This window comes from Pyrgilauda ruficollis, unplaced genomic scaffold (assembly GCF_017590135.1).
Source record: "Pyrgilauda ruficollis isolate IOZ18807 unplaced genomic scaffold, ASM1759013v1 scaffold4, whole genome shotgun sequence".
In the NCBI taxonomy this organism is placed as follows: Eukaryota; Metazoa; Chordata; class Aves; order Passeriformes; family Passeridae; genus Pyrgilauda; species Pyrgilauda ruficollis.
In genome coordinates, this window is record NW_024525489.1 from 8,719,707 (window position 1) to 8,745,655 (window position 25,949).

Consider the following 25,949-nt stretch of genomic DNA (forward strand, 5'->3'; position numbering starts at 1 on the left):
TTTCTCCAGCCTGAATAACGCCAGGAATCTTACTGCAGGAACTCCTAGACTGCTTCCTGTCTGCTGTGTTGTATTTCCAGTGGACATCTGGTAAGTTGAAGTCCTCCACAAGAACAACAGCTAGTGATTGCAAGACTTAATCTTCCAGTTGCTTATAGAATATTCTGTCTGCCTCTTCATCCTGATTGGGTGGTCCATAACAGACTCCCACGAGAATATCTGCCATGCCCACCTTCCTCCTGACTCTCACCCTAAACACTCAACACTATCATCACCATCATTCAACTCTAGGCGGTCAAACCTCTCCCTAATGTACAGGTCCCCCCCCACTGCCTCTCTTGCTTTGCAAAGCCAAGTACAGTACTTGTTCAGCACATTTGGCATAACATACCAACCTGGCTAAACCAAATTGGTAATGAAGGACAAACTATGAATTGCATCTAAAATAAATTCTCAAGCTGCTCTGAGATTGTGACCGATTTTTAAACCTGGAGAAAGATTAGCTTCATCCTTATGTAAATACTCCCCTGGCCAGTGTTTCCCAAAGCAGCTAATGGTGAGCAGGTTTGGCACTTCTAATGGGATTGAGAGCAGTATTATTCCCCTGCATCTAGCAAAATATATAGAGCTTCTGAAGATGTCACTGTACTTCATATAATTACTTTTTATAGTAATTTTTGTGGCAGATTGGCCAGCAGAGGTGTTTTGTCTTTGAGGCTGTCACTTGCAGCTCAGCAGAGTACAGGAGTGACTAATACAGACAAATGAAGCTAGATCACATTAAACAAATGCCACAGTGAAGCATTTCTAAAGTCCTGTATAATCCCTCACTGCATTGTGAGGCTCAAAGCTTGATGTTGTAGGAGAGCTTATAGATTTGCTAACACACAAGCAGACCCCACAGCATTTAAATCTTTTCTGAACTGAGATTATTTATGTGAGGATAGTTCAGGACAGGCTTCTGCAGTACAAGCAGATACCAGTTCTCCAGTGACTTCAGTGAGAGTAAGAGATTCCACACATATTTCACGCACATTAAAGAGCAAAATTGCCTGCAGTATTGTCGGCACTAGGTTCATGGACCATTTGGTATCTTGTTTGCCTGAAAACCATCTTGCCTTGAGAGCAAGAAAAGTAAATAAATGTAGAGAGAGACCAGTAAAACACACAAACCCTGGAGAATTCTGGGCTTCAGGAGCAGAAACCCTCACCTTAGTATTCCTTGCTGTTCCTGGAATACAACAAATATGTTTATCAAGCAACCTTGAAAGCTCAGGACTGCTTTCCACTAATGATGATTGTGAAGTATTTGAGATAGGTGTTAATTTCACATTTCTTCAACTTGAAATTATTTTTTTAACCTCACCATAGTCACCAGTGATTAGAAAACTTTCTTAGCTCATAGGTTTTGTGTTCTCTGAAAAATTCTATATTATATATTATTTGCTGGCTGACACAGCAAGTCAAACTAACTTGAAGCATATATAATTTTAACTTATCTCTTACTTTGAATAGTGAAGGAAGAACAATCAAAGGAAGTGGTTTGGAAGTAACCCATTGTTTGAAATTAGCTTTCCCAAGCCAGAAAATACAAAATAGAAGCATCGAAAATAGCAGCATCACAAAGTAAAAATGGTGTATATGTGAGATCCTTGAGCCAAAAGCCTATTTTTTTATGTATTTATATTTAGCTTGGTCAGCTGTACTAAGTGATTTTATCAATGCAGCTAGTCTCTGGAATAAGAATACTCACATATGTAGTGTCAGTGCAGGCAGCAATGACTAGTCATGATATATACATGTGGCACAAGTCCTTTCAAATCAAATTCATACAACTAAAATTCTACAATCGATTAAGTCTCAATAGTCTTGCACTACTCATTTTCACTCTCACAAGCTGTCATGAAACAGGGACAGAACAGCAGCCTTGTTGGAATTGCAGCCCTGCTATTTTTGCATACTTTGAACTAGACAATCTGCAAACTTTTTCCATCTCAGTGGTCATAGAGCCTGTCACAGTTTGAGAAGAACCAGGACTGCTTCTCCCCATCTCCTATTAGGAGAGAGCTCCCTTTAAGAGAGACTTCCTTTGCTCAGATACCATAGATGGTGAAAAGTGAAACCTTTCAAATTAAAAGGAATTATGATGACTTTTAGGTACCTGTGGCAGAATATCCCAGTGCTTGGGGCAAGGAATAAAAGTCTATAGCGTGCCTTTAATGCTTACCTGGGCTTGAGATGTTTTTCTGAAGGACAGGAGTTAGGGAAACAGCTGTGGGTGTAGATGCCACCCCCTTCCCCAGGTGACTAGGACTGCTGCATAGAGCTTTGACAAGCCTAAATAACCTTGCTTGAACATTGCAGTCCCTCACTGCGTGCAGCACTAGGATCTGATGCTTCCACAACTCTCCCAGTATGCTGCGAAAACTTCAAGAGGTAAACCAGGGACAAGATAAAACTAACTCTCCCAAACCAAAGCCACTGTGCTTCCAGTAGTTCCCATGCAAAGTAGAAGAGGTAAAGAAGCCTTGAAAGTACCTGCCTTTCTGCAGTGCTGTACATCTAAAATGCTGCTGGTAGTGCTTTTACACCACAAAGAGCCAACTAACAGCAGTGTGGTCAGCAGCAGTGGCCTCACAGCAAAGCATAGGGGATGGCCAGGGTTAATAAACACAGCTAAACAACCAGTCCAGTGCCTTAAAGAGGGTGAGGGAGGGCCATGGGGGGATTTTTTCTATTACTGCCCAAAAACATTGAGGGAGGTTTCAACACCCAGACAGCATACAGAGTTAAAAGCAAAGGAATTTCAACTGCAGTAAAGAAGGTAGGCAGTGCATAGCAGGTATAAGTTAAATTTAGAAATAAATGAGGGATTTTCTAAAAATGCAATGAAAGTCTGCAGTGGGTATAATCTGAAGATGACCTGCTGTGTCCTCCTTTCAGTGTATTGTGATACACTGCATTGTGGGGCTGTTTATCACCAAGAGAGCATGGTTTTATGTTCAGCATTATCTCTGTTATCCTCCACACCACGAACACCCCTAAATCAATATTCACGTACTCAACTTCACGTGTTTGGCCCAAGCATCTTACACTAGTTCCATTTGGAGTTACTTTGCTTCTCAGTGATCTTGTGAATGATTTTGCCCAGCCATTAAAAACCAGACCCTCAAGTATACCCTGGCAAAGTGCTTTCCACTCTGAGCAAGGTCAGCGCAGAAGCAGGACTAAAGAAAAAAAAGCCTATTTTCAGACTTTCCTAAGTGCAGCAGTGTCACACAGATTTCTCCTTAAGAAATTCCTGCAACTGTCCATCAGAGATAGCCAGCAGCAAGAGCTGGAAGGCGAACAGGAGCTGGGGGTGGGATTTCATTCTTGTACTGGGCCAGATCCTCAGAACAATGAAGCCAAGTGGGTAAAAGCAAAAGACATGTTAACTGAAGCGAGCTGAACTGTTCCTTCATCAGTGCCTGAGGCCCTCTCAGTTTACACTGCATTTAATTCAGTCATTTTGGGCCCCAGTCCTGCACTGATATTAAGAGGGTGACTTTCTCCACCCTTGCCATAGTCCATCAAAAACTCCAGACTTTAATATCCTGAAAACCAACCTGGTTACTCTGAATTTTTGTTTAAACCAAGCCTGAACAAAGGTGTTGTTATTTAACTTGAAGCTCCAGTTGAAGAAATAATGAAAATCCAGTGTTGGATGTGATAAACTCTGGATCTTAGTTAAGCTATACCTTAAAAATCACAAAATGGAGATGATGCTGAAAATCTTCAACCAGCCTCACCCTGTTAAAGCTACTGAAGTTTTGCCTGCATGTCCTCACTGGAGCTGTAGTTAAGGATTTAGTAGATCTGTGTATGTTTAAAATTGTCTCCAGACTACTTGAAACTGGAGGCCCAGGATCTCTTCAGAGCCACTGGGCATTGTTTTTATTTGTTTTCATCTATGCATGAATTTCTTTGAAAATACCCAGCAGAGCAATAAGAAGGGATTGTTTTTAATCTTTAGAGATGATAGCATGCTGTTATGCATCAAGGACAATCAAAAACAAAGCATCAGATAAACTGTACCAGGAGATTTTTTTTTTATTTATTTTTTTTTATCTCCAGGCTTTTTCAAAAATAAAATGTATTCTGCATGGGACTTGCTGTTGATGATCTATAGGTTCAGTCTGCCATCCCAGAAGCATTAACACCACCATGTTTCAGACAATTTACATGTGTGCATGTGTGAAAATGCAGCTGGATTCTCCCTGTGCCCAGCATCCTGGGGGAGAGTGGTCATTATCACTGCAGGGACAGCTGGGACCTGGCCTTGAGCCAAGACCTTGCTTAATGCAGTTAGAAGATTTCAGTGATACAGAGTGGATTTTACATCCCCTTCTCTGGGAGAGGGTAGCTGAAGTCAGAATTCCACATCCTACAGCCACCTGAGTTTAACACTAATGTGTGCATTTTTTGTGTGACTCTGGACAGCACAGTGGACAGAAGAGGGCTTTCTGCCATCTGGGATTCAAATCACATTAACAACAGTTATTTACGTAGCTGCAGATTGATGATTTCTCTTGTTTGAGCTCTCTTTAGCAGTATCCTTCCCTGCCTGAATGAACGAGGTTATAAAACACAGTAATTATAAATCTCATTGACTGCCTTGCATTCAAGGGCGTGTTCCCCCCAGGCATTGCTGTGAAGCGTGTTACCCAGGAGACTGTCCTGTACAATCCAAAACAGAATTATTCTGACCCAGTGAGCTTGTTGGAGGGGAGAACATTTGGGATGCTGACCTGCTGCCTCAGCACAGTAAATGCATTTTTCTCATTTCACAGCAGGGCAAAGCTGCAATACAACAGGGCCATTACATTCAAGTATTCTTTTGAGGTATGACTTACATCTCACTGACAACTGCTGGCTCCCTAAACATGCAGAAAGGGAGCCTAGGACAGCAGTGATAAGCCAGAAGTCCTGCTGACTATCCACACAGTTATAGTAGCTTTCTCTGAAGGTTTGGTTGTCTCAGATCTTTCTGATCATCATAAATGCCTCAGACAATATAACACAGTATCAATAAAACCCTTTCTTAAAATGTTTGAGTCAGGCTGTGCTCATAAAACAGGTTAAGAAGAGTTCAGTGACAGCTGGCTGTTCTGTCTTGCGCTACAGATCATGGTATGCTTCAATACCATCCTTTGCCTTGTGATCTGATTGTAGTCAGGATCTGTACAGGTACCTTCCTTGGACATGAGGGGTTTAATACCAGCATCAATCCTCATATCCTACAGTCAGGAAACTGCACAAAGCCCTGTCAGTCACCCACTCTTGCAAAAGGGCTGTAAAACCTCTGATGCTCTGGAGGGAAAAAGAAAAAAAAAAAAATAAAGCACTTCCTAGAATGGTAGCAAACACAAAACAGGCTGTTGCCATCCATTTTCTCAATTACTGTCTGCACAAAAGGAACACAGTGCTGTGTGGTAGCCTCAGCAGTTGCATCCGCTGTGCTCAAGTAGAAGCAGGAGATGAGGTGCAGAGCAGTCACTCCCAGCAGGTGTGCAAACCAATTGAATTTAATTAGAAACATCCTGCTGAAAATGTAAATGTTTTACAAGTACATCATCCCCATCAGGGGCTGCTGCTGCTGGAGTCTGTGTTTTGTTGAGCCTTTGACACAACAGCAACTGAAGATGCCCCTTTCCTCATTTTCTGTCTCCTGTGCTCCCCAGACACCATGGGTCTTTTCCACATTGCTGCCTCCCTGGGTACCTCAAAGATGCAGGCTGGTTCATTTAATATACCCACGGTCATTCCTCCTGGGACAAAGGCAAACCAAACTCATTAAAATGAAATGGCTGTGCTAGACTAGAGAATGGATACTGTGCTGGAGGTTTTATTGCTCTGTAAGCGTTCTGTTCACTCTGTACTGGTAAAAAAGATTTCATGGTGTTTGTTATTTTGTTTTTCTTGCTTAGGACTCTGGGCAGTGCTAAAATGTATCTTATGTGAATGGATCAATGTGTGATTGCAGCTTATGTTTAGGCAGTCGAGTTTTTTTACTGGTTTTCTGAAAATCACAAGCAATTGGTATTACCCACTTAACTGATAATCAAGCAGTTCTCTGGCAGCTCTCAAGAAAATTTGTTCCAAATACAGTATCCATCATTAGACTAGTGCCAAACTATGTAACCACCAAAATGGCTGGTCTGTTGTGCAGACAGCTTGGGTGCCATCTAAACAAGAGATACTCCAAAGAAGTTCTTGGTGGGTTCAAACCTGGTTCAGTCATTAGAAGACATCTCCTTACCTGTTCCTGGAGAGGTTTCAACTATTTTTTCCATTCTCTTCAATTAAGTGATGGGCTGATGAGCCCATGCCTGCAAGGGAGGCATGCAGATGCTTTAGGAAATGACGTGTATGGATTCTATAGTTGGCAGGCTGTCTAGAGTCAATCCTTTCATACAAAGAGAATTAGCTATTCCTCCCCGCACATGGCTTTTAGACAGCATTGTACTGCTTTAACATTGCTCAGAGCTCATGTAGAGCCATGTAGCTGCCAAACTGACAGCTCCTACAGTGCTTCTGTGGGAGCAAGGACTCCTCTGAATGAAGTTGAATAGTTCTGCTGCTGAACCAATTCTCTACAAATCCCACGTGCTTGTATTTATGTGAGATACCAGCACCTCTTTTCACTACACCTACATTGCTTCTAAAACTAAAATGCAAATATTAGAATATAAAGCTAGATAGCTTAACCACATGCCAACAAAAACCATTACTGATTGCTTTATTTTGGCTAAGTATTTTGATTTCAAGTATCTGTCTGTAAAAAAGCATTGTATCACTTTGGAGTTTTAAACAGTTGCAGAAATGCAGCCAGATTCAGAAGAAATATGCTTGGTGCTTGGATGAGTAACATTTCTTTCATGCTTGACTTCCAAAAAGATGACTGCTATGGAAGTGTCTGGTGTGCTTATTACATGACAATTAGCAGTTGTTTCTCTACTGACAGATGTCCACATCAAAAAGCACTGATTGTCTCTTTTGTTTGCAATTTTAGAGATACCATAATCAAGTAGCTTATTTCATCTCCAGTAGATGTTGTCCTTTGCACCAGAAGCACAGCCTCATTGCCTAGGCTCATGCCAGGGAAAATCAGATTGTGAAATAAAACAGCAGATGATTTATGTGGAAGTTTAGGCCCTTTCTCCCTGTGCAGAATTAAAAATTGCAGTTATTTCTGTGAGATCTCATACCCAAGATAGATGAGCAAGCTGTATTTCTGCATTTTGTTTACTAAGGAACTGCTTGAACAGTGGAGTGACATAGAGTATGCACACATCATGCTGGTAGTATTGCTCATCTGGGACTAAGAAGCAAGAGAAGGGAAGGGAAGAATTTTAAAGAGGGGAAGAACAACTTCACATGAACAGATTCCAGAGAACAAAGTTCACAAATTCTCTTTGCGCAGCTGCGCAGGTGCATCACAGAACGTGTCTCAAAAGAAAGCTTCTTAGAATGTCACAGACAAAATAGTATTATTGAGATAATTCAGGGGGAAAAGAGCTGTTTCACATTAGTGCTGAAAGGAATCCAGTGCAAGCCTGTTATTTCTGCCTGTTATCTAGAGGCCTGTCCTCTAGCCTTTCCCTTCTGCAGCCCACTGAAGTTAAAAGGAGACCTTGCATGAGGGTTTTTGCCTGAGGTGGGATTGTAGAATGATGTGCTGTCCTGGCAGTGTGATTTTGAAACATTTGCTAACAGGCAAAGGTCTCTGGGAGCAGACATGAGACTGGCAGGTGGGATTTAATAGCAGAAATTTTGTGCAGCTGCCAAAAAATCACAACCCAGATGCTGGAGCTGAACACATGCTGCCTGATAGGAATGATGGGTAAAAGAGGAAGCCAGCAAGTGTCTGTCAGACACTGACTCTGAGCCCAGCCCTGCCTTGCCTTGTCCTTTTCACAGCACTGTCTGTGCATCAGTAACTGGCTGGCCTGAAGGTGTACTGCATTTTTTCACTATGCTGCACCCAGAAAGTACGTCACAGAGGCAAATTCCCTACTTACCATCTGCTTCTCTCTCTCTCTCTCTCTCTGTTTCTTCTCTGCATGAGGTAACTTCTCTGAGCTCCTTATTCCCCTCACACATTCATTCTGAAAGGTACATTTTTATTGTTCCTCCTCAGGGACCATAGTCTTCCCAAGACATTGATCTTCCTTACCTTTTCCTTTGTCCCTGCTCTGTTGGAGGTCAGTTCCCTCTCTGAAAGCAGCAGCAAAGAGACAGCAAGCATGCATGCATTGAAACAAAGAAAAACACAGCCCCAGATCAGTCATCTTTTACCCTTTCACAGCCACCCTGATCACAGGTAACCAGTACTAGCGCTGTATCCAGGCTCTAGGAGCCTCCACAGACCGACTGGTGAGTGACATGCTCCCACACTCTAGAATGAAAGATCTGGGCAAAGCCAGCAGCCTGCAAACCAGGCCAAGCTCTTCACCCTTTCTGCCCAAAGGAGGAATTTCCTAAAAATACATGTCCTGACATACCACTGAGCCACATGGCACAGTGAGTGCAATCCTATTTTCAGCCTGCTCTGTGGGGTGACATAGCTAGTTACACCTCCTTCCAAAAATGGCACATCAGCAGCGCAGCACTTGCTGGTGGACCATCAGCACAGTCTCCTGTGGGATGGTGCTCTCCACTGGAATTCCCCAGCAGGTGATTGCAGCCCGTTGTATATAAGGCTGTGGTGGCAGGAAGCATCCCCGGTTATGTAGAGGGAAATCGGGACAGCTGTCTTCTGTCTGTCAGTGCACCAGCAGTAACCTGCAAAATCACACAGGTGGGTTATGGGCTGGGCTGGAGGGAGCCACCAAAACTAATCTGACCCAAAGAGAAGCTCATCTGATGGGTATGATGCTTGTCCAGCACACACCTTTTCAATCTCCACCAAGAAGGACAACAGTAGAGCAACATTTGGCTTTTGGAGATGATTGCTAGTCTCCTTCCAAGCCATGGCTGGTTAGAAAATTCTGTTTTCCCAACTCTGAAGCTTATTGCAGAATCCGAGGAATGTTCCTGTGCTTCAGATATCCCAAAATAACTGCTCTAAGCTCTCCTTGGGGAACAGCAATCCTTAGAGCAGCCTCTTAACTCAAATTTTTGTGTTGAAGCAGCTGAGCTTGAGGGAGAGAACTTGGCTTTGCCTCTAGTCACTGGCTCCCAGAGGAGAAATGAGCATTTTGCGTGTTCACGTTAATAAGTTTCTGTGTCAGCTCACTCACTGTCCAAGGAATTGCAAACACTTTGTTCTCCTCATTTCTGTTTGCTGCAGAAACCGCCCTCCCCCACTGCCATCCTCCCAGCAAATCCATTAGTTAGCTGGCAGCTTCTGTAGCCCAGCCATCGGAGCAAATCCCTGGCAGTGCGGCAGGATCAGCGCTCCTGAGCACCACTCAGGAGCTGACAGAGTTGTTTTGCTGGTTTGTTGCCCGTTCTCTTCCTCTGCAGTTACCAGGCTTCCTTCCTCCATCCGGAGGAGACAGTGAAACCGTCAGACGAGGTGATAAGTGATTCCCTGACACCGAAGCCATCGCTTAGACGCTCTGAGTGGCCATTTCCTCTCCTGGAGAAGCTGCAGTTCCCGTTCCAGCGCAAGGCAGGGCCTGCTGGGGCATTTGGGGTCGCTGCAAGAGCAAATCTGATCCAGTGCACAGCGCAGAGATTTCAGTCCATTAGCGGGAGGGCTGGTGCTCTGCTTCTCAGAGGTGGATTATCCCCGTTTCCAGGGAATCTGTAGCTCTTGTTTATCTGTGCCAATCACTTGCTTTTCTCTGTTATGGTAAGTTATTCTCCATGTCCCTGAGGTGCTCATTATCACATTCAGGCTCTGTTTATATAACTTTAGAAACCACAGTAAAATCCTGCAAGACAGAACTCCCCAGCTCTTCTCTGATCTCTTCTCCAAAGTGTGTGTAGCACCTTATGAGAGAAGAACCCAGTACATTTCTTAATCCCGTTGAGATCCTGGCGTGGTTCAGTCATCTCTGCAGAATAAAACTTGCATGCAGGTCTAATGACATTATCCTTGACCTGATCTTAACGTGCAGCAGATGCTTCTCAACTGAGCTCCAACCTGATCTTCCAGATAATTACTAGCTTTAGTTATGGTTTCCTATACACAGGCTTCGAGATAACGTAAGCAGGATTGTCCTCCTGTTGTGCTTTGCTCCAAGATCAAATGAAAGCCTAGAAATTGTAGTAGTCAGGTTGATCTGCAGCTGAACTCATAAATGGTCTTTCAGAGAGTGCTCAGGGAACTGTCAGAAGGGAGAAGGTGTGGGATGACTATCCCCTTTATACTTGAACCTTCAAAAACTATTTTTCATAAATAAGGAAACCAGTTATAATTAGTTTAAATTCTGTGGTATTTAGGCTGCTTGTTATCGCAGGACAGGACCGAGTCATAGACTGTGGTAATACAGTAAATAAAATAGTGTGCAGCACAATAGCAGAGTGTGCTGCCTCCTGGTACGTAAGACACAGCTGCGCAAACAGGAGCGTGGGAATTAGCAAGACTTCCACGTTTTCGGCAAGCTGTCCTGATACACATCGAGCTGGCCACAGTCAAGAGAAGGAAGCAGAAGTCCCTTCTTGCCAAACAAATGGGAAACATGAAAACATCACAGCTCTCGGTGGTGCTGGAGCTTCCATTTACACTAAGGTTACGTGCAGTATTTATCAGATCTGTACTTTCTCAAAGAGCGTCTTCATTAATTCTCTTTTGAGCATGTAACAAAAAATGCAAACTGTAATTCAGCAAAATCTCTTTGTACATGGAGGTTTGTGATTCAGGAGAGATTCTGTGTCGAGAGACGATAAGGACACATACTCCTTGGGGGATCAGAGGCACTGGGGCAGAATCTGGGGGCACTGGCTGGACCACAGCAGTGTGTTCCTGCCCAGCTCACTGTGTTTCCCAGGAGCTCAGCTAAGCTTAGCGCTCAGCTGCGATACTGCACACGGAGGCTCCGGCTGTAGTTGTGTGCAGGATGTCATTAATCACATGCTTTCCCAGAGACTGCCAGTAGTGGAAAACTAAGCAAATTAAGATATTTTAAATACCTCGGCTCTCCTTTCAGGAGACATCTGCTGTAATCTACATTGGCATGCTGTGTGCTTCTGTCAGCATGTCTTTGCTGCGCTGTGCCCCTCCTCAGTGCCATACCAAATGCAATACTTGCTCTGGCCATAAGTTCTGTGGGACTGAGGCTCCGAGACCCTCAGCAGAGCTAAAGCTGTTACCTGTGAGAACCTGTTCATGAGTCATACATTCAGACAAGGTGCACTCTGTATGCAGGGGGGAAGATAACATGCATGGGAAATGTGCGCATCAGCCCCTCCTTTGTTGCAAAGCAGTGCATTAAAAACTGGGGAAAGATCCAGCGCTGGCACTGAAGGGATACCTAAGAAAGCAGAAGTTCCCTATTCCTCAGCCACAGCACACTGTGGACACTCAGATTAATTGGGTGTCCAATTCTTAAGCCTAGACATTCCCCAGCTATCTGCAGCAACATCTTGTTAGGTGCAACAAAGCATAGGCACCTGCTTACTATCAAAATAAAGGCAGTGTTTTTACCCCCCTGGGGCAATGGGGGCACCTAACAGCTGCCCTACCCTCTTAAAAACATTTGCTAGAAGTCAGCATGTACTCCCTGGGCACAAGAGAGGCAAGTTCTCAAGCCTCCTTAGCCTGAGAACACTTAAACCCAGGACTTCTGCTTCCCAAAGCTTGTCCCTTGACTCTGTCCCTGCTGTCGGAATTGTTCCTGAGTAATGACAAATTATTCAATGTGAAATGTATTAGCAGCCAGTGGAGCACAGCTACTGCTTTCTAGTCTAGTGCTTTTGCCAGCAGGTTACCTGCCACTCTTCAACATCCTGCATGTGTGTTACATGCCTTTTCTCTCTTTGCTGATGGTTATCAGTTTCAATTCTGCACAGATTTTGAAATACTTGGATATATTTGGCTGAATCTCACTAATTTCAACAAGGCTTTCTGCCAGGGAATCTGATACAGTGCAGAATTGGGACCTTATGTTATAAATTATGTGTTCTAAATTGTTATTTATGATTAGTTTGGCACCTTCTTTTGGTGCATATTTTTACAGATGACACCACGAGCCTGAGTCGTAGTTGAATCTCCTGTGTTCTCTATAGCAACATTACTGTGACAACTGCTAAGATCAGGGCTGGGAGAAATCTTTCCTTCCCTAGGAAAAGAGACTGTGAAACAAATACTGGATTTAGTTACTCTAAGATACATGGCTGAGGCATCCTGTTAGGTTTCCTTGCTTCCTGCTTCGTCTCCATGTAGGTCTCAGCAAAGGAAGAACTGTCTGGAGAATATTCAGCATGCAGCAGATGATTCTGCTTTGCATGAAGCTTAAGTGACGACAATCCAACAAGGCAGAAAAACTCTTCATTCTCCCTAGGCTTGTATGAGCCTCCCTGTGAAGAGATCAGAGCCTCCTCGTTTGAAATGCTGCCTTAGGGTTTGCTTTTTATGTCAATAAATGTTTTATCACATTTAAGCTTCAAACACAGTAAAAACATCCCTGCTAACATTTGATGAACTCAATAGAGACAGCAAGCCTGGGCAGAGGGCAGTGTGCAGCATGGCACAGTGCTTCCCTTCTGTGGGGCAGGGGGTGCCTTGGCCTCACAGGGGGCCTGGGCCAGATGCTGCCTTTGCAATTACTCACTGCCTTGGAAAACACGTTGGCAAGCTAAGGAGGGGGATGTCTCTCTCTTCAGGACTTCACTACTTTTGGTCTTTTCTTTCTTCTGCTTTTTCTTCTCTCCCTGCAAGCTCTCCCTGTGATTGATGATATCCGTGTGCTCAGGTCTCTGGTGGGCTTTAGTTGTCACTGTTTTCACACTCAGGTAGTGTGTCTCTCCTGATACCTCCTTGCAGTCTCGTTTCTTCCCTTCCCTCACACTCCTCTGTAGCACACAGAGAGGCTGCAGTGAAGTTTAAACAGCAAAGGCTGGGCTGCCTTTTGGTGCCTGCAGTACAGGAGCTGAAGTCTTCAGGCTGAGCCTACCGAGTTAAAACCCACAGGCAGTGCACAAGTGCTACAAATCATGATGCAGTCTCAGGTTTTTTGCTTTTCCCAGCACTTGCCAGTTCCCTTCACCAGTGCTGTTCCTTCGTTTCTCATTTCCACATTCTGTGTGTTGCAGTGGCCCTGCCTGCCTTCCCTCTCCTCCCTTCTCCTTCCCCTCCTCTGCTTTATCAAATGCAGCACTTCAGCGTCACTGACTGACAGGGGATGCAGCAGCTTGGGCAGAGGAGATGGAGGGGGGGAAGGAAGAGGAGGAAAAGCTGCTCTCAACAAAGGAGGCAGCAGAAACATTGAAAGACAAGCTTTCTCCCAGAAGTGAATCCCAGCCATCCTTTGTTAGGGCAACAAACTAAGATGTGGTCTCTAACTCAGTTCAGTGAGAGGACCCTGATTGCTCCCTGTACTCCTATAGTGTCTTTTCAGAAAACAGAGCTCAAATGTATAGCTCAGGTTCACCATAACCTGGACTGAATCAGCAGAATGGGTGATCAGCTACCCCCACGCTGCTACTGTGTGACTAAGTGACAGCACAACAAAAACTGACTTCACTGCTCACAGCTAAAAAAAAATCCTGGCTCTTCAGAGATGTAAAGGTTGTGAATGTAGAGGGAGAGAATCACAGAGCAACGTCTTTATTCTGTGAGACCTAGGATTTCCAGGGTTAATCTTCATAATTTTCTAAAAGGACACTGATATTTCATGGTTAAAGCAACAGATTTTGCTTACAACTTACTCTGGTTGCTAAATAATTACAGAAGAGTGTGTTGCCCTGTAGCAATGCCGATTTTTCTGTTACATGAGACTGTTATCACCAAATGCCAAATGCATCTTGAAAGGCTTTTTGTAGGGTTCTGCTGAATAAGCACACTTCTGAATGATCACTTTTCTGCAGCATGTCCTGCTTTTGCCAGCTGCTGATTACCCTCCTCCTAACCACAAGTGACATGTCCACATTACAGATTGGAGTCAACAGTAAGGATACTGCATTTACCCTGAAAATAATTAAGTAATGCACTTAAGGAAGCCCAGCAGCAAAGTCTGATTAATTCTGGAAACTTCTTGGGGTATTCAGACAATAATAGGCAGAAATTCTGTGCTAAATAGAGACAAGCATCAGAGACAACCTTACTTTGGCATTAGAGTCTTATGCAAAGAGACAGTGATAATTTGCATTTAATATGATTATTAAAATGCGTTTGTAAAGGATAGAGTCTAGTCCACCTATACAAATTCTCCAAAAATGAGATGACCTTGCAAATAGAACAAAAAGCAACCTTCCAGGAATTAAATGAAGTGTTTTTCTGCACATCTCTTTCCAATACAAGCCCTAAAGGAAAGAACAAGCTAATCTGTGCCACCTATTTGGAAGGAGACAACTCCCTGCAGCTCATCAGGTGTTTGATCTAAACATTTGCAAAGGAAGTTTTGATTTTCGTTACTAAAAATAAACTCCAGCTTGTACGTGAGGCTTATTTTGCAGTCTTCCATAATGTCATTCCTGCACTATTTTCTGGGAATTTTAAGAGGTTTTGTCAAACTCTTAAGGAAATAAAGGCACAGGTAGAAATTTCTTGACCTTCTAAAAGTGAGACTTCAAGTGTGGTTTATGTTTGCTTTCTTTATTAGTGAAAATTGAAAATAAGTCACTTTTTTCTCATCTAAGTTAAATTGAAATATGGCTCTCCTATTCTAAAACAAAAATAGCCTCACCCAAGTATCAGTTACTAAGTATCACATCACTGAAGGCAAGGGAGTCCAGTCCAGTGTCACCATAGAAGTGGTTTAGGTTTTGTTTGTTTTGCATGCAGACGAGGTCAAAAATACTTTTGAAAAAGCTTCCCATAGGCACCCTCTGTTCCCTGAAATTAAAAACCATCAATTCAGGAGTCCAGCTGTCAGCATGAGGCACACTAAATCAGCAGACCAGATTCGCTGTCCCCTCTCAGCCTTTGTACCCTGCTAGACTGTCCCGGTCTCGCTGTGCCGAGCCCTTCACCTCAGCTGAGCCTCTGCCAGAGCTCTCAGCTCTTCTTTCACAGTCTGGCTTGTGCTCTGCCCTCAGCACTCTGCCTCTGTTTGCAAGAGCCAAGGTACATCTTCAGACCTCAAGAAGAAATCAAATTCATTTGTGGAGGTTACCCTCAGACCCTCTCAAGTGAGTGAGTGAGTGAGAGTGAATTCACAGCCCAGCACTGTGCAGCTGGGTTGGTGCAAGCAGGACATGAAACTCCTGTGTGTGGCTGACAAGGGGCTGGGCTGCCCACAGGAGTTTGAAAGAAAAATGATTCCCACTCACCTTTTGAGTTGGTTTGGGATTTTTTTACTATTTATAATATGCTTGAGTTTTAAAAATAAGCCTGTCCTCATTGCTCCTTAGAGTCTGACTCAGTACCAGCACTGACAGAAAGGGCCATACTTAGAGGTACTTGTCATCTTTGGGAGGAAAATCACTGGGCAAAACAAAAGTGCCAGTGCTAGCCAGGAGGTGGCAGAGGAGTCAGGCTACCTTGTACACCAGTTTCTGCATTGTTTTGGCAAAAAGACAAATAGAAACTGAGGAAAGACAGCAAAACCTAGTCCCACCCTCCATCTTCAGGAATAAGAGGATGAAACCCTTAATCACATTCCTGCTTACATTTATACTAATTGCTCCTCTTCCTGAGATCTGACTTTATGAAATTATGCATGCACACCAAGCAGATGAGTTTCCATAGAAACTCAGGAGCTGAACTTTCATTAGAAAAATCATTTTTAAAAAAATCTTCCAGATAAAAATGCAAATTGCCTGTCAGTGGGTGGCTTTCTGAATTTAGATATTTTTTTCTTTTGCACTGTAGCAGATTCCAGCTGGACCTACATAGCAACAACATGCAGGCATTGTTTATAGCAAGCCAGACTCCATGGGGAAATGAGAAATTCAGTAGCAAGGAGAAGCTCTCAAGTGCAAATACCTCAGAGAAACAAAAACTCAAGTGCTCAGTGCTGCATCTTCCTGAGGCTTTGAGGTTTGTTCAGCCTCCAGCTCTCAAAATGCTTGTGGTTTGCAAGGAGCAGTGTGGGGAGGAGGGGAGAGAGGAAATGCAAAACCAGAAACTCTCCTGTGCACAGAATTAACGATGTTCAACCTGTCCTTTAAACATCAGCAGCATATTTGTGCCGCTTCAGTTAAGCCTTGCTAAAAGGCTGACACCATCTGTCACAGCTCACTCTGGGCAAAGGACTAGGTCTGTGCTGGGGCTGGGGAGTGTTGGCAGACCTGGGCTGGCCAAACCCCAGGCTCCACTTGGGCTGAGGCCTGGAGCCCAGGGTCATGTGCCCACACTGCCTGGAAGTCCAGGCATGTGTGCAGGAAGAGGGCATGGGGCTGTTCTTCACCAGGAGGGAGAAGCAGGATGGTGGCATGCCTGGGAAGGGCCACGGGCCTGGGCAGCATTTGGCACCAGCAGTTGTGCATGCAAGCAAGGAGAAGGTGAAAATCTCGAAGTCCTTTAACAAATTTTTCCTCCAAAAACATAGCAGTTTTTCACATGTGCAGTATATTGCAGCATCAACAGGAGGCCTTCCCTTGGCTTTGGGCAGCCTGGAATAGCTCTCTCTGAGGGTTCAGAGATGTTTTCTCAGCCAAACTGGCAAGCCTGAAAGCCCTGAATGCCAAAGAGGAAAGATTTACGTGAGCTGCACTTCCTGGTGGGCATCTGGCCCCAGTGGGCACAGCAGCTGGGTGTGCAGAGCACAGCACTCCTCCTGGGCCTCCAGCACAGGCACAGCAAGCCCTGGGGAGCCACGGCAGGGAAGCCACACCAGGCTGTGGTTCTTGACCAGCAAGGGCATGCAAGGGAGCTGTGCTGCACGAGCAGTTTACGATGAGGTGGATTTCACTGCAGCATTGTTGAGAGGCGCGAGATGTCAGCCAGGCAGGGAATTCCCCTCCTCGTTGGAGAGGGTTGACAGGCAGCAGCTGCTCCGGCTCGCTGGCCCCTGTGCCTCCAGGGCCAGCAACCCTCTGAGAGCATTGAGAGGCTGGATGCTGCTTAGTGTCAGGGTGAGGACAGCGCTGGCTCCCCCACCACCAGAGAGCACAATTGGCTCTGCTTGGTCAGCACAACAGGAAGAGATCTTGGGAAGAGTGGGTTTGTGGTCGAGGACAAACTTGAGCTGAGATAGCTCCTGTCTATTCTTGGCTCAGCAGCAGATTTGCTATGGCCACACTTCTTGCCCTTTCTATGCCTCATTATCCCTGTCAAGCGGGTGACTCAAATTATAATTGCACAAATTCCTTCCAGTCTGCCATTACGTGCCTGCAGTCATCTCCAGGCAGCTACCTCCAGGGGAACCAGCCTCTCCCACCAGGGAACCTCTGTGCCACCCATGCCTGCTCTCAAGAGGATTGTAAGATTACACCCTCTTGCTGTGTCGTTTTCCTGCACAGAAGGGAACCTAAAGAAAGAACACCCCCACTGCATCTCTAAATGATCAGATTTGATACTGGGTTGATTATTCAGGTCAAGGTTATGGGCAAGAAGGAGGCAGTGAAGTTTTTCATAGCACCACCAATATTTGATTAAATAGCTGTTTTTTAATATTTCTCTCAGGCAAATTAATGTGTTTCTGCAAGTATTAGTACTATCACTGGCCTTAAGGATGCTGAGGCACCCTGTGTTTAATGGTACTTTTGTAAAAGGAAACTAAACAAACCAGAGGAAAAATCATCTCTGTTTCTAAAAGCATTACCATTCTTCCATCAGAAATTTACTTGGGTTCTAATTGTGAGAAATTTCAGGTTTCTCACATATTTTCATATGCACTAAAGACAATTAGACAGATTAAAAATTAAGGTAATGCTTTTCCTCATATATATGCATCCACCTACTACATTGTCCCAGGAGAAGCATGAAGTCAGGCAGTCATCTCACTTGCCAGCATTTCCATGGGTGAATGTGGGCAGAGGCCATGTGGAGCTTGGCAGGTGGCAGGCTTCTTCCAGAGGCCACCCCTGGATGAATGAAGCTGGTGGAAGGTTCATCCTGGTGTGTGCACCTTCAGGAGGAAGCAGAGAACTGCCATGGATATGTTGTGGCCTGCAAAGCCCATGTGACCATCTGGGCTCAGTGTGGTTGACTACTGTGTAATTAACAGGGAGCCTGGCTCATTAGGTGCTTTGTGGGTTCAGACACATCCATGAAAGCCCTATAGGAAAACATGTTCTTCCTAACACTTCTTTCATCCTCCCCCTCCCATTCCTTCCAGATGGTTACACCCACTTGTGTCTTTTCTTACCCTAAGGACAGCTTTTAAACAAGGTTCCTCCATCCTTCTCCTCCCCCACGCTGCGTTAGGATCTACACTGAAGTGCAGGAGGACAGAGCTGTTACATCCCTTGCTGTTGCATACAGCCTGCCCATAGAAGGCTGGGAGGAGACCTCATCCCTCTGTCCCCTGTTTGTTGAGAACTAAGTTCTCAGTGTGGTCAGGATGTAGGAGATGAGAGACTTTAGTCCAGCCTCAGCTGGGTGTTGCAGATGTGCAGGAATGAATTCAGATACTGGCTGTAGTCAAACCTGTGTACATTTTCTGGGCAAGGAGAGAGGGATGCTTAAAGGGCCTGTAACCCTTCTTCTGTATAGCACCAGTAAATGCTCTCCCACTAACACACAGCAGAAGCACTTGCAGATCTGAATCTGAATCTGAATCTGCTTTTTATAAAAATTATTTTCACCACTACTTTTTAAAGTGCACATCACTATCAAAAACCACAACACTTAACAACTGAAATTTTATTCTCCAGAAATAGGTGGAGATGCCCCCTCCGTAGGACTCCTGTGCCTGCACTCATAGGGCAGCTTGGTGGGAGCTTGGGGTGCTCCATTTCTTCCTCTCTTCAGCGCTGTTGTTAACTGCTTGTCACTTGTTTGTTGGCAGGGCCTGGTGCTGAGCAGACTTGGGCGGAGGGAACTGGCCCAGAAAGTCCTCAGAGATGCCATCCGGATCCAGACCACCAGTCACATTGCCTGGAACAGCCTTGGAGAGGTCTTGCAAGCTCAGGGGAAAAATGAAGCAGCCATCGAATGTTTCCTTACTGCCCTGGACCTTGAATCCAGCAGTCCTGTCATTCCATTCACCGTCATACCCAGGGAGCTCTGAAGCTTCTCCCTGCAGCTAAGCACTTTCATTGCCTGGACAAACACCAAAACCAAGCAGATAAACAAAGAAGCCCAACAGAAAAGTGCCATTGTAACCTGGAACTGGGCTAAGTAATTCCAGGATGGGGCTCAGGTCTACAGGCTTAGCTTAGGCAAGCCAAACTGAAGAAGAATTTGCAGCAGGCAGGAACAGAGAATGCCTTTTTCTTCACAGGTGCCTGGCTAACCTCCTGTTGAAGTTAATAGCAAGGCTTATTTCAAAGTGCTGCTTCAAGGTGACTGTAGAAAAATCATGCTAGGGTACATCTGTTCAAAGCACTTGCACCTTTCAGTGTTCATTGAAAATAAAACCCCCAAGCCCTGAATTAAAGCCCAGAAATGCTCTAAATAGGAGTAAATTCACCAACTAACTTGAACAAGTTGTGTTTAAGTATGTGGCTGTCTCCCCACAGATCTCACAGGACAAGAATGACAATTGCACCAAATAGACATACAATATATGCTGTTTACAAAATTATTTCATCTATTTTGATAATCCTTTTTCCTGCCTTGCTTTTATATACTGTATATGCTCACTATATTTAGTGTAGCACTTGCCTAGACCAATTCAAAATTAAATTTTAGTTTTAAATTAAAAATACTTTTTTAAAAATAAAGCTGCTATTGCAGTATAATTAACAAAAGCAGTAAGACCAAAGACCAAATCAGTTCACACTTGAACTATTACTAAAAACACATAAATATCTCCACTTACATATTTATTAAAAGGCTTTACATGAAGTAACTAATTATAAGCTCTGAGCTTCATTCTTATTAATCACCTATTGCATCAGTTTAGTGAGGAATATAGTGTTTACCAGTATATAGTTAGTGAACTCTGTGCTCTACCGCATTACCATTCCTGGTGCAAAACATTTTCATATCCATCTTTGATGATGCAAAAGAAAGCAGTAGTCTTTTAAGGGAAAGTGTGCTGAAGGCAATATGGGTATATATGAACTGCTTCTTCCTTGAAACTAAATATTTCAATTGTCCACAGAAATTTCACAGTAGAGGTACAGAGTTGAGCCTTCAGTGGCATCATTTTGCATCTCCTATCAGATGTAGTAGTGAGGAGCTTCTGATCCACACGCCTCCCCATGGCTGGCACGGCCAGGGAGGGGACACAGCTGGCACAGCCCCTGCTAAGCTGCTCCTTAGCTCTGTGTGGCCTCCCCAGGGCCTTGGCAGTGAGGTGGAGCTGGACTGTGCTGTCACACGAGAGCCAGCCCTGTCCAGACCTCCAGACCAGTCCCAAGGTAAAGATGATACAGCAATTTGCTGCACTTTTCTAAAAAAAAAAAAAAATAATAAAAAAGAAGGTTGGGCCTTTGCGACCTTTTTTGTCCAAAGATTTGCGACTATTTCATAAGTAAGTTTGCACTAAAGCACGCTTTGTACTACAATTCTGCTCAGTATTGTGATCCACTACTAGTTCACTCTGGAAATAATAATATCCTCAGGCAATAAATAAGATGGGGTTGTTTCTTACAGAGTCTGAGGCTCTGGCAGCAGACTTGAAGTCAGTGTTGTTTACAGTTATTTGGAAATCTGCAGGCTAATGGAGAGCTGGGCCCTTGTGCTGCTCCCGGCCCAAACCATGGGAGAACTCCCACCCCCAGCCTTCCCTCAAGATGCCTGCACCGAGGGAAGCGCACTGCTCTCAGGTTCCTCACAGCAGCCTGGTGCACTCCAGGCCAATATTTTTATTTTTTCCCCTTAAATGATACAGATGCAGTAGCCCAGCTTATTTATCTGTTCACTGAGGGATTCCAGATCTGATGCAGGCTGATTTCACTCCAGGTGAAAGCAGCCCAGCCGTGAACAGTGCTCAGCCCATGAGTCCTCTGGCTTTCCAGTGCCACACAGGCACCCAAAAGGACTTTTTTAGGCCAGGGGCAGGTTTCCTAGGAGATGGTGTTCCCCGGCCGCAGTCCTTGATTGCAGTAGTACCAGCAGCAGAGGAAGGAGTAGGTGTTAAAGTACCAGAATTAGAGGAGTTTCATGAAGACAAAAAGATGCAGCCGAGACACGTTTTGCTGCGAGGGATGCTATGAAGTCTCACTGCACTGCGGGGGGGAGGGAGGGAAGGGGAGGGGGAGAGATGCTGTTGTTGACATAATATGTAAATTGTGACCCAGGTGTTTTAAGCCCACAGTCAGGTGCAATCTGATAATAGACTTAAGCAGAGATGTATATGTATAGATAGATATTACATTCTGGTGTTTGTTCTGCTCCGCAGTTCCCAGGGTGGGAGCGAACCTTCTGTGTGAGGCACAAAACAAGAGTCCGTGTGGTCGCGCGTCGCCGCTCCGTTGTGCGATGTATATTTGCAAAGCACTGCCATAGCAACTTCTGTGTACTGGGCAGCTATTTGAGTACAAGCTGCGCATCCACCTCTGCCACCAAGGACCAGCTTTAAGAGGTCTGCAACGTAGCTGCTCTGTGACCTGGCAGGAGGGTGCCTGTTTCCCAGCAGCAGCTGAAAAGCAAACACTCACAGATCCATTTGCTTCTGCACGCGTAGCTTGTAAACAGCCACCAGCCCATCACCTTTGTTGCAATCAGGCAAACTGCATCCTGATGATAATCAGACTTGCCACAGCACTCATCTTCCTGGAAGAGGGGCAAACATTAATGAATACTTTGAGTACATCAACAAGTCAGATGTTGCCAGGGTGGTCCCATCTTTTGTGCATTAATGAGTGTTGCTGGCATTGGAATCTCAGTCTTAAGAGCCTCTGCTCTGTGTGTGGCAGGGAAGATGTGCATGAGTAAAGACCATCATCAGCAGGAATCAGAGGACTTTGGTACCCTCTACCAGCTCACCACACCACAGCCCCCACAACAATTGCAGGCAAAGTACTTAGCATGCATACTGGACACAATCCTAAGATTTCCTGCATGCTTCCCAGAGGACGCAAAGTACCTCTTGGCTGGAAGGGTATTGTATTGGCTTGAAATGCTCTGTACAATGCAGGAAAGAGAGTGGTTGTTGCAGACTTGCAAGTACTTTGGGGGTAAATCCTCCATCTATATTTGTTAATCATGCTCAGCAAACAGAAGTCTTCCCAAACTTACATGCTTACATGCTACCTCTCTCACTCAGAATGGATTTTGTTCACACTAACAGATACAGAAAAACAAAGACAACTGCTTCAGACAAGCCTATGTATTGTAGTATTTATTTAGATAACTGCTATCTAAATTGATAAATCTGATAGATTTACTTCCCTGAGCTCAGTAATAGGCGTGGCAGGGAATCCTGGCATGCTTAATGCCCAGGGTTTGAGATTTAAGAATGGAATAGTTACATCCCATCTCTCATATGATTATTACAGATCATAAGTAATGGAAATTTGGGGAACAAAAACTTTGGGGAACCAATTCTGCAAGTTTTAGCACTGACTTGAGTCTTAACAGAGTTTTCTCATTCATTTGTTTTGAAAGAGGAAGGTAAAAAGCCCACATCATTGCCTAAAGTATCACAGTCCTCTTGTTCCGCCACAAGGTTCTTTTCCATGTTTTGGCACAGTGCATGCAAAAAGAAAAAATAATTACCTTCTATTTTCCTGTTGTGCAGTAAAGGAGTGGTGTGTGCCGTTGCCTTTGACCAACAAGCAGGATTGCATATTGTAACAAAAGTGACTCTGCCTGCAGGATAACAGAAGGAGAAGCCCAGCAGGCCAGGGAACAGCTCCCCTCCCTGCCTTACCCCGTGTAAAGTGTCATTGGCGCCACTGGAGCAGTTGGTTGCGAGCATTCCCCCAGCTGAGGTCTGCCCACCCGTGTGCTCATTCCGTACAGGGAGTACCGCGGAGCTGCAGATCCTGCGCCACGCAAGGACCCCGTCCGTTTCTGTTGGAAACAGTTCGTGCTGCTGATTATCACAATGCTTCAGAAGTGCTAATTATCTTTTCTTGGTAATGACTAATAAATCCAAATGGAGAACAGTCCTGGAGGGTGTTTACTTGAAAATTCACTGGCTGGGTACCAAAGCAGGCACAGCACTGGCTGCTGCAGTTTGAATTACAGTGATTTTGTCCAAAAAATGTTCCATTTTCAGGGAGTCTTGGTAAAGAATGAGTTTGGGTACTTTGTATTTCTTTTTAATGACAGCAAAGAGGGAAACAATCCTTTTTAGTGAAAAGACATCATTGCCATGATCTTCTTTCAGCCAAACCAACAGAGATTTGATAGTTGCAGTTCAGCCTACAAGAGGAAGGCTTCCCAAAGCAACTGTGCTGCAGCAATAATTCCCTCTGACTCAATTGTATTACAGGCATATTTGACAATTATGCAACGGGCATGTGGAGCTGAGATGCCTCTCCCTCCTTATTTGGCTAAGGGAGCTGCTTTGTGCCCAAAGGGACAGCTGTGGCACCCATCTGGGTGCCCGTCAGCACTGCCCTGGCGCCTGCCACCTGCAGGGTGGCTGCTGCCACCAGCCCAGCGGGTCTTGTTCGCCAGCACCCGTCACTTGTGCTGGGTCAGTGACCCTCAGACTGCTCCCTAAGCCTGGCTCCAAGGGACGGTTTCCTTGCTGATGAGTTGTTGTTCAGTGCTGCAGGATATCAGTGCACGATCAGACAGAAGGTTGTTTTCCCAGAAATGGAAAGCTGAGTCGTCCATCAGTCAGTGATGTTGGCAGGAGGGGGGAACCACTGACCCAGCAGTTGCCAAGATGGGTCCTCCAACTTTGTTTCTGATGAACTGGCTTGTGCCTTCAGCTCCAGCAAACCAGAGCAGACTCCCAAGTGACTGGATTCTGAAAGATCCAGCTAGTTTTCCCACAGAAACACATGCCAGTCAGTGGCTTAAACCTCTGATGGGGATGCAACACTGCACCACCCTGTAGCAGCCCATGATGATACAAGTAAAGAACCTCCCTGAGCCAGTGCACAGAGGGGTGCTCTGCCTTTGCACATCCAAGCATGTCCTACATGCCACTTGATGCTGTTGTCACAGGTGTCAGAATCAGTTTTCCATGTAAATTAACTTCTTTTGTCATTGTATGATATTGCCACCGAATTTAATAAAATTGACCCAGTGGAAAACAAAAAATGCTCCTTATATTTCCTGCCGATTTTATTCATACCACGGATGCTTCAAGCATTATGAAATGTCCAGTTGTTATATTGACTGGAACCCAGTGTGCCTAGGAGTTACCCGTTGCAAAGGGTATTTTGGCCTACACCCTGTAGTTCATGGGAAAAACGAGAGTGAGCATGCAAGCAGTGTGCCTTCAGAGAGGAACAGAGCCAGGAAAATGGAGCAATGTAGCTTCAGATGTTTGGATTTGTGGAGATTTAAGCAAGCATCATGCTTTTCTTGTGCTTCATCCAGTAAAAATAAACAAAGGTAGTGTGAGAAACTCTGACATCGAGGTAATATGCAAATACTATGCTGTCAAGTTTAGGGACTTACCTTACTTTGGCCACAATGCCATTAATCATCTTTTTTGTTACAAACAGTTACTCCTGTGGTTATTTGGAAACAAAATGTCTCCATTCAAGAGCTTCCAGAGCATTCTGTGCATTTACACATTAATCTTTTGGGCTGGTTTCAAGAGGACTTGCTTAAAAAGTCCATCCCTTAGTTTCATCCTCAAATGAGATTAAAGATGAGGTTTTTGAAGAACATTTCTTCATAACTGTGACTGCTTTGGTTTATGACTGTACTCAGCATGAATCAAGCAGAACAAGATTCCTCTGTGGCAATAACAGATTTAAGTCCTTCAGCTGCTCATAGAATCTTAAAAATTGAAAATTGAACTGAATAAAATACTGGCTCTAACTTTTTCCCCATCTTTCTCTTGATACGGAGAGGGAGCAAAACAGTGGTGTGGGGCAGGGAGGGAGGGATGGAGAAGGCTTCCATGTCCCCTCTCCAGCAGGAGCCCAGCTGGAGGCCTGCAACTGAGCCCCAGCAAAAGCTGGAGAATTTCATTGTTCAGTGCCCTCTGAGGAGGCCACTCATCTTTGCTGGTACCCAATGCTGGTACATTGCCTGGTACCCTCTCTGCATCACACAGACTTTTAATACTCCCTTTCTGTTTAAATGGGTAGAAAATAAGCCTTTTTGCCCCTCGTTTTTGCTGGAAGGCACTCCAGTTGGTTTGGGAGCTCCACCTGTAATAAAGAATCACTTCTTCCCTTACAGAGAACCAAGTTGCATTTCAGTGATAATTCTGACATGATACTCTTGAAAGGTCATTAAGAATAATTTAATAAATTTTAATAATTTATTATATATTTTATCTAATTTTTAATAATTGATTCATATCTCCACTTCTTTCTGCACCAGAATGTTCAGATACATATAATATATTCCTGCTTCATGTGAGGTCTAGATATTTAGCAGTTCCTGATATTTAGCAGTCCCATTAACTTCCCAAGGGAAGAGATGAGAAGCATTGCTGCTTCCCAGATGCTCTCGTCCATGACAGTCTCAGGCGATCAGATTTTTGCGGAGTCACCAAAGCACCAGCGTTTACTTTGTCTTTAACCACATCCCTCAGGAAATGTCACATCCCAGTCAGACGTGCCTGAACCAGTCTTTGCAACAAAGGAAAAATAACCTCCTGCTCTTTAAAGACTGGTGTTAGAGAAAATAGACTTGGGCAACACCGGCTTATTGCGTT

General features: G+C 44.6%; 1 protein-coding gene across 3 annotated transcripts in view; it reads left to right on the top strand.

Annotated features, from left to right (window-relative positions):
- Positions 1-24,342, top strand: part of TTC7A (tetratricopeptide repeat domain 7A) — a 172,364-nt gene extending 148,022 nt beyond the window's left edge. For all 3 annotated transcript variants that reach the window (XM_041476948.1, XM_041476949.1, XM_041476950.1), the window contains one exon: positions 19,047-24,342. In XM_041476948.1, coding sequence (XP_041332882.1) covers positions 19,047-19,268 — 222 coding nt within the window. In that variant the 3' untranslated portion in view covers positions 19,269-24,342. The remainder of the gene's footprint in view (positions 1-19,046) is intronic.
- Positions 24,343-25,949: the final 1,607 nt, after the last annotated feature.